General features: G+C 35.7%; 1 protein-coding gene across 1 annotated transcript in view; it reads left to right on the plus strand.

Annotated features, from left to right (window-relative positions):
- Window positions 1-15,204, plus strand: part of gnl3l (G protein nucleolar 3 like) — a 24,679-nt gene extending 9,475 nt beyond the window's left edge. Inside the window, 9 exon segments of the mRNA XM_079844966.1 lie at window positions 267-271; window positions 275-502; window positions 1,101-1,325; window positions 8,063-8,158; window positions 9,141-9,252; window positions 9,362-9,418; window positions 9,514-9,589; window positions 11,980-12,127; window positions 12,253-15,204. Coding sequence (XP_079701092.1) covers window positions 267-271; window positions 275-502; window positions 1,101-1,325; window positions 8,063-8,158; window positions 9,141-9,252; window positions 9,362-9,418; window positions 9,514-9,589; window positions 11,980-12,127; window positions 12,253-12,705 — 1,400 coding nt within the window. The 3' untranslated portion in view covers window positions 12,706-15,204.
- Window positions 15,205-15,934: the final 730 nt, after the last annotated feature.

The following is a 15,934-nucleotide window of genomic DNA, read 5'->3' on the forward strand; positions in this document are numbered from 1 at the left end:
ATATATATAATATATATATATATATACACACACACATGAGAGTATAAAAGTATGAGAGGTTAATTTGTTTGTTGATTGTGCTTTGGTAGAGTATTCAATTTCTTTTTGAATGCAACTATCTGAGTGTGATGACTCAGATCAGTTGAATTTCCCTGTTCCTCAAGTCTTCATTGTCCAAAAAGAGAAGTGATCATCCCTGTTATTTCCTTTTATACTGCTGATCCTGTACAATTATACCAACTGTTTTGTTACTTTAACCATTGCAGCTTGTTAATTCTTCTCATACTTGACCCGTGGAACCAGCGTAGCCATGTCATCCCGAGTGTTGCTACGGCAACAGCTGATGCGGGAGCAGGCGCAGGAGCAGGAGAGGAGAGAGGCGCAACAGCAGGCGTCTGTCGCTCAGCTCCGCCCAACAGATTCCACTCCCGCCATCTCCGTCACGGTGCCAACCATGGCTGCCCGCCCTCCTCCAGCTCAAGTACCGGTGGAGGTTCTGAAGGTGGGTCGGACCTTAAAGAAGCCTTAAAGAATTCTTTCTCAGTCGAAAAAACGACTTTGTTTTATTCTACCACTGCATACTCTAGTAGCATCCTAACTGCTGTCTAACCATGACACAATTAGCTGAAAGTTTGAAGCTTGACCCAAAAAATTGTTAGGAAATGAAAATAAGCATTGCAAAAACCTCTGGTATTAAACATGATGCTACTTTAGAATAAATGCTTAATTTTAAGAGTTTAAAATGTATTTAAATTCTCAACCTAAAAATTTTTTTTTAAAAAGTACATTGAAATATTACAAATGATGTGTTTTTAATTATTACAGACATTTTCAAAAATAAGGCATTCTGCAGTGAGTCTTCAGTGTAGACCGCTCCACTAAAATGTAGTTTTAGTCACATGCATAAAATGTACTCAACGCAAGTGTGTTCCCTTTTTTATATAAAAGTATCAATTTCTCTCCTTATGACTAATACATGGACAGAAACGTAATGTAGAGATTAAATGTCAATGACTTTTCAATGGTCAATGTTTTGATACTTTCAAAACATTTGACGATTTAAATATAACTATTGATCCAGTGTTTTCACTTTGCTTTAGGTGCAAACTCATCTTGAAAACCCAACGAAATACCACATCCAGCAGGCTCAGAGGCAGCAAGTGAAGCAATACTTGTCCACCACACTAGGCAATAAAGTTGCCACACAAACTCTTGGAATATCCCCTGTTCCGCAGTCAAGCTCTGCTCCGGAGATGGGTCCTGTTGCAAGCAGTGCTCCCAATAGCCCAATGGCACATCTTAACCTGGGCTCCAACAAAGAAGAGGTAAATATACAGATATATATATATATATATAATATATATATATTTTTTTTTTTACTACACAGTATCATCTCCTGACCGTAAATTAGGGCTGCACGATGTGGGGAAAATATCTAATTGTGATTATTCTGGTTAAAATTGCGATTGCGATTTAAAATGCGATTATTATTATTTTTTATTTTTTTTTACAAGTGAAAACTGTGTATATAACATTTTGTGTTTATGTATTAATATGGCTAATAATAATTGATTATTATGATTATTATAATTTGCTAAATAAAAATGGGAAATATTACTATTACAATAACTTTATTTAACTAAAAATTTAAAATAGCATTTAAGAATAAATATAACAGAATAAAAATAATAATTATATTTTACAGAAAACTTATTTTACAAAAAGGATTATGGGTTACCTTTTAGTATGCAGACAGACTAAAAATCATTAGAAAGGTCTAAGGATTTATTGTAAAAAAATATATATTATAAAAATCTGTGCTTTTTATCTGTGTGAAAGTCTATGTCTTTAATATGAAATATGAGCCTCTTATGCATCCACTGTGGGGATTAAAACTCCTGTACATTGAAGAAAAACATATGGATTGTCATAAATTTATTAGGGCTGGACCCGAATATTCGTTCGATGGGTTGGTATTCGATTTTCAAATTTGTGATTCGAATATTCGTTGTTGTTGTTTTTTTCGTGAACACCTGGCATCCCGCTCAAAGCGGCTCTCATTCGTGCTTGCATATGTTTACACTATAAAATCACTATAAAATACAATACTTTTTTTCAATTATCTTATAGCCAAGCCATTTTAATAGCCTCGTTATACTTAATAAATATATTTGCTTCTTCTTAGTGTTCAGTGCACCAGAGCGCACAACTGCACAAGCTTATGTGGCAGAAGCCATGTCTGAGCTTGCATTTTGGGTTAAACTGCGTTCGTTTGACATTGTGGAAAATAGAATAATATAATCAAAATGTATTATCCTTTTTATACGTTAGGGATGTGACGGTGAAAAAATATTCCCTCAGCGTTTCCCTCAATGCTGTGCTTGTGCGCTGAGCGGCTGAACGCATGCAGCTCTGCGCCGCGTTTACTTTCGGTTTGCCAATTCAGGGGCAGGTTGCTTGAATTGTGGGTTCATTAGCTATTATTCTATAATGAAAAACATAGCAACAAAAGAGTACAATGACAAACTCCCTTAAGTAGGCGCTTTTACATCGCTTTAAAACCAAATATTCCGCGACCATCTTGTAATTTAGCTCCTCGCTCTCGTGTAGAATATGATCTGACTGCTGCTGCTGATGTGCTGAGACGGCCGTTAGTTTGGCTCGAGTGGCACGTTCAGTTTTTTAATTGTAGTTAGTCTTAGACCCTAGCCTGGCCGTGTCCTACAGCTTACCAAAACTATCGGCCCGAGTCCCGTGATTTTTTTTATTTTTTTTATCCTCCCTATTAGGCCTACACATCGTTGCAGCCATTAAAATAGTTCAGTTTTGTTTTTAATGTCAAAGTAGTTATATTTTGTTTAGTTTCTTTATTAAGTTAATTTAGAAAAATGTTTAAAGCATTTTTTTGTTTGTTAAATTAAAGTTTTAGTTGTTTTAAAGTAATGACCAAGCGGACAGCAGCTGACAGTGAGTTAACCGCATGTTGGATCAATTTAGCCTCTCAAATCAACACTGGACTTGTCTTACTTGTAATGAAATCCATAGATATAAAACACTTCAAGCATCACAATGTTGGTTTAAACATTTAGCCTACTATCACCACCACCACCACCACCACCACAGTAAAAAGGCATTTTTGACAAGCTGAGGCTGATGCTGCTCGCAACGGCGCAAATGAAACAAATAAAATGAAGTGACGTGACGTTTTTTTTAAATTAATTAATTAATTTTCGATTTAATTTGTTTTTTTATTTTAGTGCCATATAGAACCTTTTTTTTGAGTAAACATTCCTCCCTATTACACATTGTTGCAGCCATTAAAATAGTTCAGTTTTGTTTTTAATGTCAAAGTAGTTTCTTTATTAAGTTAATTTAAACAAATGTTTAAAGCATTTTTTTGATTGTTAAATTAAAGTTTTCTTTTTTTTAAGTAACGACCAAGCGGACTGAGTGAGTTAACAACACATGTTTGATCCATTTATCCTCTTAAATCAACACTTAACTTGTCTTGCTTATAATACGTTTTTTTTTTTTGAGGAAACGTGTTCAAAAAGAAATAAATAAAAATTAGGCAGGTTGTCTTAACTTACACCTCTCCGCAAAATTAATATAAATCCGATCTTCAATTCTTGCGCTATATGCACATTTAACGGAGTTCATGTCAACGAAAGCAACAGATATGAGCTGCATTATAGGCTATTCATCAGCTCATTTCAAGATCAAAGACCGTAATATCAGAACGAGTGACCTAAGCACTGTAAGAGCATTGAGTCTCATTAATGAAGATGATTGTGTTTTTGAGCATCTAAGAGGTTCGGCAGTTTGCGTGTTGGCTTGCTTTACTCATTTGTGGCGATACTCTAAACACTGCGAGCCATCTTGACAGTCGTGTTGTCATAGTCTCATGTTGTTTCCACCAGCGCTGCACACCTCATTGTTTCTTTTAATTAATGAATGTCTAAAATATAAAATGAAGGAAAAAGCTCGACTGACGATATGAAATGAGTTAAAACATGTTATTAAACGTATTTTGTTGAACAACAGCTTTATGAACACTTCACATTACTAGTTTGTGAAGATGTTGACGTGTGTTCTTTTTTCAAACTCACGTTATAAGCGACTCAAACTCGCAGTGCTTTCAGACGGAGCAGCGTTAACTACTGATCACAGAGCCGCTCTTCACTGACACACTGGGCATTTATTTATTTCAACAATAAACTTTAATTCAAAGTTGTTTATTTGCTCGGCCCATTTCACCACAGACAGTTTTTCTAACCTGGGACAATATCAAACAGGCTTCGCTCAGTGTCTGATACTGGAGAAGCGGCAATTCAAACTATATTCCCCGCAAGCAGTAAGTAGTGATTTTATCCACTTATTGACTGTCTTAACAATTTCTGATTAAATTGAAAGTTTCTTAGTGAGACAACATTAAAGATAATATCCCGTGTTGTCTAGATCCAACGCAAGATGCTAGTACAGTAACAATAGGATACTCCCAGGTAGCATACATAAGTTTGACAAATGACAAAGGTTAATATTATTTCCTGCCAGTGTTGCTATATAAATCTACACAATACAACCGTAGATACATATGGCAATCCCTTTTGTCGGATATAATTATAATTTAGCCTATATTTCATCAACAACACATAACTCAGGAGCTAACTATGTTAGTTTAGATGCAGCTCACTCGATCCTCCACCACTTGAGTTGAAACAATAGTCATTTGACAAGGCATCTAGTCAACTTTACTGTACTAACAACATATTTACGCGCTACCCAGTTCGCTGTTTAGAGTTTGTGATTTAAAGTGAAGAAGCTATCATTGTAAAATCATACGGTGACGCATTACAATTATTAAAATATTTTCACAATTCTAAAAATAATGCTGTGACTGCTGAGTTAATGTGTAAAGTTAATGTTATATGCTAGTTCACATGTAGGCTGAAGTTATAGTACTGACGTTACGTTTTGCAGGTTCTTACTAAAAATAAAGACTAAACTTACCACTCAGAAACGTCCATTTCCAATCTCAAAACAATTGGTTGTTCCTCAAAATCTGCATCTTCGTCAGAAACAGGATCAAACATATAAGGTTGGATGCATAATCTCCATTTTCATGATGGACAGTATAGATGTGTTTCTGTCACTAAAGCTACTGAAATTAGCCGCGCAGTGAAACAGCCAATCAGAGCAGAACTCTACATTAATATTCATGACCCTTCCAAATAAGGCGAAAACATACCATTTCATTCTTGGGACAATTTCTAGGGTTGTAAATGGACCTGTAAAACCGTATCTGGGTTTTTGCCCTTAAATAAGCCACATACCCTCTATGCAGATATCAGAGAACATTTTAAAATATTGTTTCAACTCATTCTAGGGCACCTTTAACACATGTAAAACACTTCTAGCAGAGGTTGCGTCTTTCAGCCTGAGGGTGGCTTCAAGTACACACGACACACGCATAGAACGCTATCTTAGGATTCCCTAGTCAGGGGTTCTGGCAGAGCATTCACAGCGTTTGCAGTCTGCATAGAATTGACGCTTTGTTACATTTTTGGAGAGGTGCACATCAGGTTACGCTGTAGTCTATGTATGCACGTTACAAACAGCCTACGGCGTAGCTATGGCTTGGGTTCAATGTAGAAGTATAAATCATCCTTTAGTATCATAATACTCGTCTGGTGAATAGGGGTGTGAATCGTCACTGGTCTCACGATTCAATTTTATTACGATCATCATGTCAAAGATTCGATTTGAATCAATGTCACGATGCATCACGATTCGTTGCATCCTTAATTTTTAATATTACTGCACATGGCTACGTTTTCGTCAATGAATACAAGCAGGCAGATTTATGAACTCCCTTTTTATTTGATCTGCTTCAAGAAAGTACACTTCCTAAATATAGCAAACATCAAACAAAACTTAAGTCTGAACACAGCAGATGACAGGACCATTCAGAACTAATAAAAACTAGTAAATAGGCTACTAAAGTTCATGAAACTGTCAAGTAATGTACTTAAGTTACAATAATGCATGCATACACTCGCAAGCACACATATTTTCTCACAAGTTCATTTAAGACATTATTTAACTAATTTAAGACTCCTAATATGAGAATACTCTATAAAACTGGCGTTTTGGCAAAATTCTCTGTTGTTGTTATTGTTTGTTCGAGCAAAAGAGAACTCTGTGTGCACGAGACTGACGTGAGTCTGTCTGTGCGTCGAGTGTGTGTGTGTGTCAGGGTGTACCTCAATGAGCTGACATGAGACTCACCCACACAGACAGGACATTTACATACAGCGTGTTCTCTTGTGTCTTGTCGTGCTTAGACTGTTTAAAAGTATTACATGAATAAGAGCGTGATCATATAACGCTGGGCAAAAATTGATATAAAAACGGACGCTGCATTAATTGCATTAAATGTTTTTAATACGTTAAACTGTAAAAATAATCACCCACGTTAACGCGTTAATTTGCCCAGCACTAATTTTAATATATCCTGCTCTCTTCACGACTCAAAATAGAAAATCTGCTAAATATTTGTTGCAGAATTCTGAACACATTTACAATTTATTATTGATTCCGTTTATATAGAGGTCTATGTTTTGGATGAATATTTCTGGCCTTACAGACAAGCCGTTGACATATACAATGTTAATAAACTGATCATCTCATTCAGATGTAGAAGTGGCTTTATTGCTTTTTATCTCCGTTTTGGAAAGCTTAAAAACAAAGTAGCGTTTATTTTACATTTTATGCATTGGATATGAAATGGCGACCCAACACAATACAAGGCTTGTTTGTTTATCATACAACAGTAAGACAAAAAATTCAGAATTTGTATTGAAATGCACCGGGAAGTGTTGTTTTTTTTTTTTTCTTAAGTTGCTAAGCCTATTTTACTATCTTAAAATGCACAATTGTATGTTGAATAGTTTCATTTTATTATGTACATTTACCGCCGTCTGCAACCCTATAAAAACTATGCCCAATAGTCTTCCCACGGCTGAGAAACATAATTTATGTTGGTTACTGATTTATGCTAAAGAAGACTTATGATTTAAAATGTTTGTTTTTTTATTATTCTCACTTCTGTAAATTGCCCCCACTTTATTTTCTTCTGATTCATGCTGAAAATTTGAATAATTGTCTTCTTAACGGCATATAAAACAGCGGTAACACTTTACAGCAAGGTTCTATTATTTAATATTAGTTGATGCATTAACTAACAATGAGCAATACATTTGTTACAGTATTTATACATTTTTTGATTGTTTGTATAAAAATACTGTTCATTGTTATAAATAAAAAATACTGTTCATTGTTAGTTTATCAGCTCAGGTCCATTAAATAATATTCACATATACAACTTTTGATTTTTAATTTTTAATAATGTTTTTAGTAAATGATGAAATTGACATTAAGATTAATAAATGCTTTAGAACTATTTTACATTGTAAGTTAATGTAACTAATTAATGTTAACGAAATAGGACCTTGTTCCAAAACAGCAATTGTTGGTAGCACTTTATTTTAGTGTCCTTGTTGTTACATGTACTTGCTGTATTAATGACAGTAAATTATGCATAATGAGGTTCAACTAGCCCTAAACCATACCCTCATCCTAACCCTAACTCTATAGTAAGTACATGTTGTTAATTAATATTACTCAGTATTTGCATATATAATTGCACTGTAACAAGGACACCTTCAAATAAAGTGTATCCCAATTATGTTTTTACTTTGTGCCACTGTATTGACACCTTCCAGTAAGCGAACATTCTCTGTTCAGTTTGCCCTCTCACTAGTTTTGTCACATTGTACTGCAAAATATCACACCAGCAGCTTAATTATATCTGCACCCCTCTTTCACACCATACAGCACTTCTGCTTTAGATTGCCCATAAAACACACACTTGACAATTGTCTTAAGAATACAGTTAATCGATTCCCTAAATACTAGTTTATAAGCCACTTTGTTTTGCGATTTAGATATGCAATACTCTTATATGACAGTACTCTTCTAAACCTTGATTGCATCCCCTCAGATGGATGATGTAATCGACGACATCATCAGCCTTGAGTCCAGCTTCAATGATGACATCATGTCACTGATAGATTCTGGCCTACAACTCCCGAACACGGTAAGCTGAGTGATGATTTTCATTATTGATAAATGCATCCATAACATTACGGCAAGGTTCTGAATAAAAGCCTCTCTGAACCCCAGCTATATTTGTGGTAAACCGCAACAAGCCATTTTGAAAGCTACAGCGGGATCATTTCCTGAATGTAAATGTCCCCACCCCTCTTAAGAGTGAATGCTAACCACTGCACTTATGAGGGAGGCGATAAATGGGATGCACCTCGGCAATCGACATAAACATTCCTTTCTGACACTTAACTAACACCTGCCAGGCAGGAATTATCAGGGAGGACACAAAAAGGACTGTGAACGGACCATACAGAGCATGGCACAGGATAGAAAGAACTCTAGAAACAACTGGCGAAGGATTTTACTTTATTTTCCTGGAGGAAAGGGTAAAAAGCGAGTTGACGTAAAATGAGGATTTTAGTTTTATTGGAGGAGCATGAAAGAAAAAGAAAGGTAAAATCTTATTCTTGAATTATTAGCCATTTATTAGCCCTTATTCTTAAAGAAATCTGTTTTGAATCTGCGGATTTGAAATGAAAATATTTATATTTATTATAATATATATATTTCATTATAATATAATGAATATCAGATTAAAATTGCATATAAAATTATTATTTTAATTAATAACTAACCTTTTGTCCTCAAGTTGCTGTTTTTTTGCCTTAATGTGTGAATAATATTAATAGTTCAGGAATTTAATTTGGATGTAATAATGTAGTCACATACTGAATTCTAGCACTACATTTACTTTGAATAATAAAATGGCCAGATTTTTCCTCAGTTAATTATAGCACATCAATGTTCCTTGTTGAGTGTATTTATATTCATGTTCTTGAACAATAGTATACTTGATGGTAATTGGAAGTTTTATGCTGATGTAAACAACATATTACTTCAATATGTTTCCTGGTACAGCTCAATGTTTTGAAGGGATTTGATTCGATTTCTCTCCTCTGTTGTTGTCTTAGCTACCAGGCAACCTTCTGGATGTCTACAGCAGTCCTGGCATGGCGACCCCCACCATCACAGTCAGCAATTCCTGTCCAGCAGATCTGCCTAACATCAAAACAGAATATACTGGTAATGTTTTACTCAACAGCCCTTCTCCTGCGTTCCATTGGTTTCAACTGTTTGTTGTGTTATGGATCTACAGTAATGTGTAGTTGTCATAATAGCTGTTTGTTGTCAGATACAGAGACCAGAGCTCTCATGAAGGAGAGGCAGAAGAAAGATAATCACAATCTCAGTGAGTTCAAAAGACACATGCTCCAGTAGTGTAGTGTATTGTTTGTTTACTGTCATTACATGACTCAGCCCCAATCTGTGTTTTGCTTTGTGTAGTTGAAAGGCGGAGAAGATTCAACATAAATGACAGAATAAAGGAATTAGGGGCTCTGATACCCAAATCCACTGATCCGTAAGTTTCTTATATATATAACAATATTATTTATTTTATTTTATATATATATATATATATATACACACATATACATACACACACACACACACACACACACACACACACACACTAGAGATTTACACAAATGTCCATGATCGATCGTCGTTTAAATTAACGATCAATTAATCGATATCCATAATACTGCATATGCATCTACAGCAGTGTCTTATAGCTGACCACATGACAGGGTGTGCAAACGCTGCTCAAGACACCATGTTCCTCACCAAATCAATGAGAAGGGTTTTTAATCTAAATAAGGGGCTATAGGATTGTAAAATGAGTCGATGTGATTGATCATTTAATTAAATTACTTATTTAATAATCAAATATGAGTAATACCATGTGTCACCAACTCCACCTCAGATGCGTGCTCTTCAGAATGTGTGGACGCGCTCTTCCTTAAAACAACGCGCTGAAAACGCCAACTAGACCCAGTAAATTCACAACGATGTATTACAATATTGTTCTCTTTTTAATGATGTATAACATGACAGTCCCAATCATAGTCATTATAAGTTGTGCATTGCTGTTGGAGCTGCATGCGCTGAAGTTGATCACTGGCACACTTCACTTTCGTCTGGCTCCGCCGCGCAAGCCTCCAGATGATGTCATTTTTGCCGCGCGCACCCTCGCACAGACCCTTTTTACAGTCTATGGTGCGGCAGCGGACGCGTCAAGTATAAACAAGGCTTTATTCCTTGTGTCTGATTTACATGTTTCGCAGTTGAGCAGCACGCACGCGCCAAGACCGTGATTAATCAATGATCAATAGGTTTTATCTATTCAATGTATTATCAACAATTAATCGATCATCGATAAATCATTAACATCCCTAATACACACAAACACACACAGACCCCTGAAGGTGTGCTGCGGTATCTGTCACCAAGATTTTAGCAGCAGATCCTTTAAGTCCTGTAAGTTGCAAGGTGGGGCCTCCATGGATTGGACTTGTTTTTTCAGCACATCCCACTCAATCCAATCGAGCAACTGCAGCTCTTGTGGGGTGTTCCCGGTCTGCAGTGGTCAGTATCTATCAAAAGTGCTCCAAGGAAGGAACAGTGGTGAACCGACGACAGGGTCATGGGCGGCCAGGGCTCATTGATGCATGTGGAGAGTGAAGGCTGGCCTGTGTGGTCCGATCAAACAGACGCTCTAATTGCTCAAGAAGTTAATGCTGGTTATGATAGAAAGGTGTCAGAATACACAGTGCATCGCAGTTTGTTGTGTGTGGGGCTGCATAGCCGCAGACCAGTCAGGGTGCCCATGCTGAACCCCTGTCCACCTGCCAAAAGCGCCAACAGTGGGCACTTGAGCATTAGAACTGGACCATGGTGCAATGGAAGAAGGTGGCCTGGTCTGATGAATCACGTTTTCTTTTACATCACGTGGATGGCCAGGTGCGTTGCTTACCTGGGGAACACATGGCACCGGGATGCACTATAGGAAGAAGGCAAGCCGGCGGAGGCAGTGTGATGCTTTGGGCAATGTTCTGCTGGGAAACCTTGAAAATTGAGAGCCACTGGAGCAGGTAAATTTGACACATACCACCTACCTAAGCATTGTTGCCGACCATGTACACCCTTTCATGGAAATGGTATTCCCTGGTGGCTGTGGCCTCTATCAGCAGGATAATGCGCCCTGCCACAAAGCAAAAATGGTTCAGGAATGGTTTGAGGAGCACAACAACGAGTTTAAGGTGTTGACTTGTCCTACAAATCCATGGAGGCCCCACCTCGCAACTTACACCACAGCACACCTTCAGGAGTCCATGCCTCGAGGGGTCAGGGCTGTTTGGGCAGCAAAAGGGGGACCAACACAATATTAGGATATTTAATGTAATATTAGGACATAATGTTATGCCTGATCTGTGTATATAAATAGTTTGGGTCAGTCTTTTTAAAAAAAAAAATATTTTGCAAGTATGCATTAAATTGGTCAAAAGTGACAGTAAAGACATTTGTTAATGTTAGAAGGGATTTCTATTTCTTATTAACTTTACATTCATTAAAGAATCCTGAAAAATAACGTGTCCCCATAAATAATAATTAGCACAGCTTTTCAACATTGATAATAATAAGAAATGCTTCTTGATCACCAAATCAGCACATTAAAGTAAAGTAATGACTGCTGAAAAATATGCTTTGTTTTCTATTTGAATATATTTAAAAATGTAATTTACTCCTCTGAGGGCTGTCTTTCAAATTGTAATATTTTTAACAATATTACTACTTTTACTGTGTGTATACATTTCTTAAATTTTAGACTATATGTGTATATATATATTTCTTATATTTTAAACTAGTGTACATGCATCATATTTACCTTCTCTCTGGTTGAAATGGCAGGGAGATGCGTTGGAACAAGGGAACCATTTTGAAGGCTTCTGTTGATTATATAAGAAAACTTCAGAAAGAGCAACAGAGGGCCAAAGAGACTGAAATGAGGCAGAAGAAACTGGAGCAATCCAACCAGGCCCTGCTGCTCCGCATACAGGTAAATGAAATGTTAGCTTTCTTGTCTGTACCAAAAAAAAGAAAAGGAAAAAAACCCATTCTGATTTAACACTTAACTTGTTGAAAAGATGGACTCTAACACCCCCTGCTGTCTGTTGCGCACAGGAATTAGAAATGCAAGCTCATCACCATGGCCTCAACAGCGCTGTGTCTCAAGGCCTGAGCACAGAGGCTTCCTTCCTTCAGCAACAGCTACTACAGGCAAACCAGTCCATGCAGCATGGCGCTGGGGAAGCCCAACCTCAGAGCCACCTCAGCATGGATGCTGCCATGGCACAGACTTCCCCCTCTCCCTTCCTCACAATACCTCCCTCCGGCTCCCCGGCTGCTGCGGCAGTAAGCGGCCCTCTGGATCTGGATACGTTTAGCTTTGCAGAGCTGGACGACCCTACGGCCTCTGATCTTTACTCTGACGTGGGTCTCAGTGACATTCTGATGGATGACGGCTGCACAATGCCCACTGTCAGGTCTTCAGATGTGCTCTTTTCTCCAATGTCCCCCGGAGCCTCCAAGACCAGCATCCACGAGAGTAGCATGAGGATGGAGGATGACTTGTGACCGAACTGACCGCTATATGTATGTTTCTGTGCTTTTCCTCATGTGGGACGCCTTGGAATGTTTTAAAGGGACAGTTCACCCAAAAATTCTGTCGTTTAGTCCAGTATGACATTCTTTCTTCTGTTGAACATAAAAGACAATATTATGAGAAATGCTGCACTATTAATTGTGACCTTCTTTTGTGTTCTGCAGAAATGATGATGGATGTTTCATTTTTTTGGGTTGGCTATCCCTTTAAAAAGAACGCTCTGTGTTGTTGTTCTCTTTAATTCAAGGCAGTTGATGAAAAATATTAACTGTAGTATTACAGCGTTTCATAAGCAGTCAGTGATTGCAACACTCCCAAATGTTTATCCCAAATCTGAAACGCACCCAAAACGTTTAGCCTTTTTGTAGCTAAAATGTAGGACGTTTTAGCCTTTCTAAGCTTTCCTTTAGCCTTCCGCTGCCGTAAGGGTAAATCATGTGACATTTATTAATGTGATAGATGTGTTATTAGACTCTGGATTCAGAGCATGCAAGTGCACATTATATATATGTTTTTGGAGTGTGGAGTGAATAGTCATTTTATAGTCACTTACCTTACCAAAGGGATGTTTCGGAGTTGTTTCATTGCGAGAACTCATTATTTATATTATGATGATGAAAATGTTCAAGCAATATTTACTGCGTATATCAGAAAAGTTTTTTTTTTTAACACTTTCAGCCAAGTACTTGCATATTTACTACTAACTGGTTTGAAATTTCTACATTTTATTTGTTTGTTTACAACACTTCCTTTTAAGCTTAGTTAATTTGACCTTTTTTAATGTTACATTGCTAAACAAAACATGTGACGGTGCTGGTGCTTATACATGATTTTTGGTCAAATTAGTTTGGTAACACTTCACAATCATTTGTTAACATTAGTTAATTCATGGGTTAAACTACTTCTAAAGCATTTATTAATCTTAGTTAATGTTAATTTCAACATTTACCAATACATTATTAAAGTCAAAAGTTGTATCTGTTAATATTATTTGATGGATCTGAGCTGACATCAACTAAAAATGATGTTTTAACTAACATTAACAAAGTATAATAAATACTGTAACAAATATATTGCTTGTAGTTAATGCATTAACTAATGGGACCTTATTGTAAAGCGTTACTATTCATTTTACCAAGTAAAATTCATATTTTCAAAAAAATTATTTGGCATTATTTAATACATCAGGTATCATGAAAAACAATATCAAACAATTTCTAGTTATACTACAGTTCATTTCTACATATACTAATACATTTAAAAAGCTGAATGAATTCATATTAATGTATAATGAACAAACGTGTTGTTTATTTATAAATTAATATTTAACCTAAATTAATAGATGATGTAAAAATTGTTGTTCATTGTTAGTTCTTGATACCCAAGGCATTAACTTGTTAATGAATTATGCGCAAAGTGTTACATATTTTTGGAATGTATATAAGGAAACAAGCCACATAAACATCATGCACAAATAGCTTTTCAGGTGTAAAATTCACAAGCTACCTCTGCCTAAAGTGCTTTTTTTAAGCAATAGATCTAAATCAGCATTTTGTTAGATGCAGCTAAATACATACTTACCTGCGAATGTAAATGTTATGTAGATGTGCTTGGAAACATGACGTTGCGCGTACTGCCGGTCAAAGCCAAATTAAGTTTCATCTCTGATCAGACTGTGCCTTTAGCTTCAAGGAACAAAAGTCATTTGTTGGTTTTGTAAATATAGAGAAATGAATTCAAATGAGTCTCCAAATGTTTAAAAGTTTATCTCTGTGAGTTCTGCTGCAATTCAAATGAATGTTTGATATATAAAACTATATGATTTAAAGCTAAAAGCATAGACTTGTAAAATATGTTTCAAAACTTGAATGTTGTGATTAGATTATGCAATTTCCCTTTCCTTTTTCCTGTGTCAAAGGTATGGAATAGGTGTAAGTTTGAAATGATTTCATTATGTGAAGTCACAAAGCAATAAAATGTTTATTGTCGCATGTGTTGACAGTACAGTCCTTAGAAATAAGCGTTGGTGTGTCTATAGAAATATTTCTACTCATTAAAACTGAATTGCCAGTTATTCTTCAGCTCCCGGTGTGTCATTTCCATCTTTACTTTCATTACATCTGTACTCCATTAAAGGGAAGGTGTTCTTTTTTTATTATAAACAGATTTTTTTCAAAGCACAATGTATAATTAAGAGAAGAAAATGTATTCTTTGAAAATGTCCTGTGTTGGTGGTATTTAATTGGCTAAAATAAACTGATGAGAAAAAATCTCATTAGTATGCATGACTTTTTTTTCAAATGTTTTTTTTTTTTTTTTTCAAGATCTGTTTATCAATAGCACTCAATTTTTTATTTTTTATTCAATCAAATCTGCACATTAATCATTTGCACATTTACCTCCAGTTTCATCTCAATATTAATTAAATATACCAGATATGTGCATGTTATCAGTTTTACATAAACAAATCTAGTAGTTCTCATGTATACTTTGACTTACATCCATTTCACACAAAAGAGATTTAAAACATAAAACAGAAGAACTGTTTTATTTTTTATTCTAGAACAGAATATAAGATACATTTAGTATAATGCAGTCTAACATTGTCTTGCCAAATCCATGATGATATGAATCATTGCATCACACAAAATACTTCAGAGTCAATAAAAGCTATTTATTTTCATAAGAAAATTATATATATAGATAATTTGAACAAATTTAAAAAAAAATGTATACACTGCAAAAGATTTTCTTCCTCAGTATGTTTGTCTTGTTTCACAATACAAATACATAAACTTTTTTTTCTGAAGAAATCATCAAAATGAAGTGAGTTTTTGCTTAAAACATGAAAGAAATTTCTTACTGGCAAATATTATATTATATATATTAATATCTTAAGTCCTTTTTCTTCTCAAGTAAATGTATCTTAATTTACGAATGTATATGCATACTGGAAAACAAGACAAAAACACTGAAGAAAATCATTGTTTGCAGTGTACTTTTAACATTTTATTTTACCAGTTATATTTACTCTCAAACTGCAATGAGCTGGACAAAAACGTTTCCATATTTTGATATATTCTGGTTCAGGTGATATCTAAACAGTATATGCTTTTTTTCCTCTGATGCAGTGTGAAAATGCAGTGATCAAATGCAGCCGTGCAATATCACAGCCACAATCAACCAGCAGATTTACATGCT

This window comes from Gobio gobio (genome assembly GCF_949357685.1).
Source record: "Gobio gobio genome assembly, chromosome: 19".
Lineage (NCBI taxonomy): Eukaryota > Metazoa > Chordata > Actinopteri > Cypriniformes > Gobionidae > Gobio > Gobio gobio.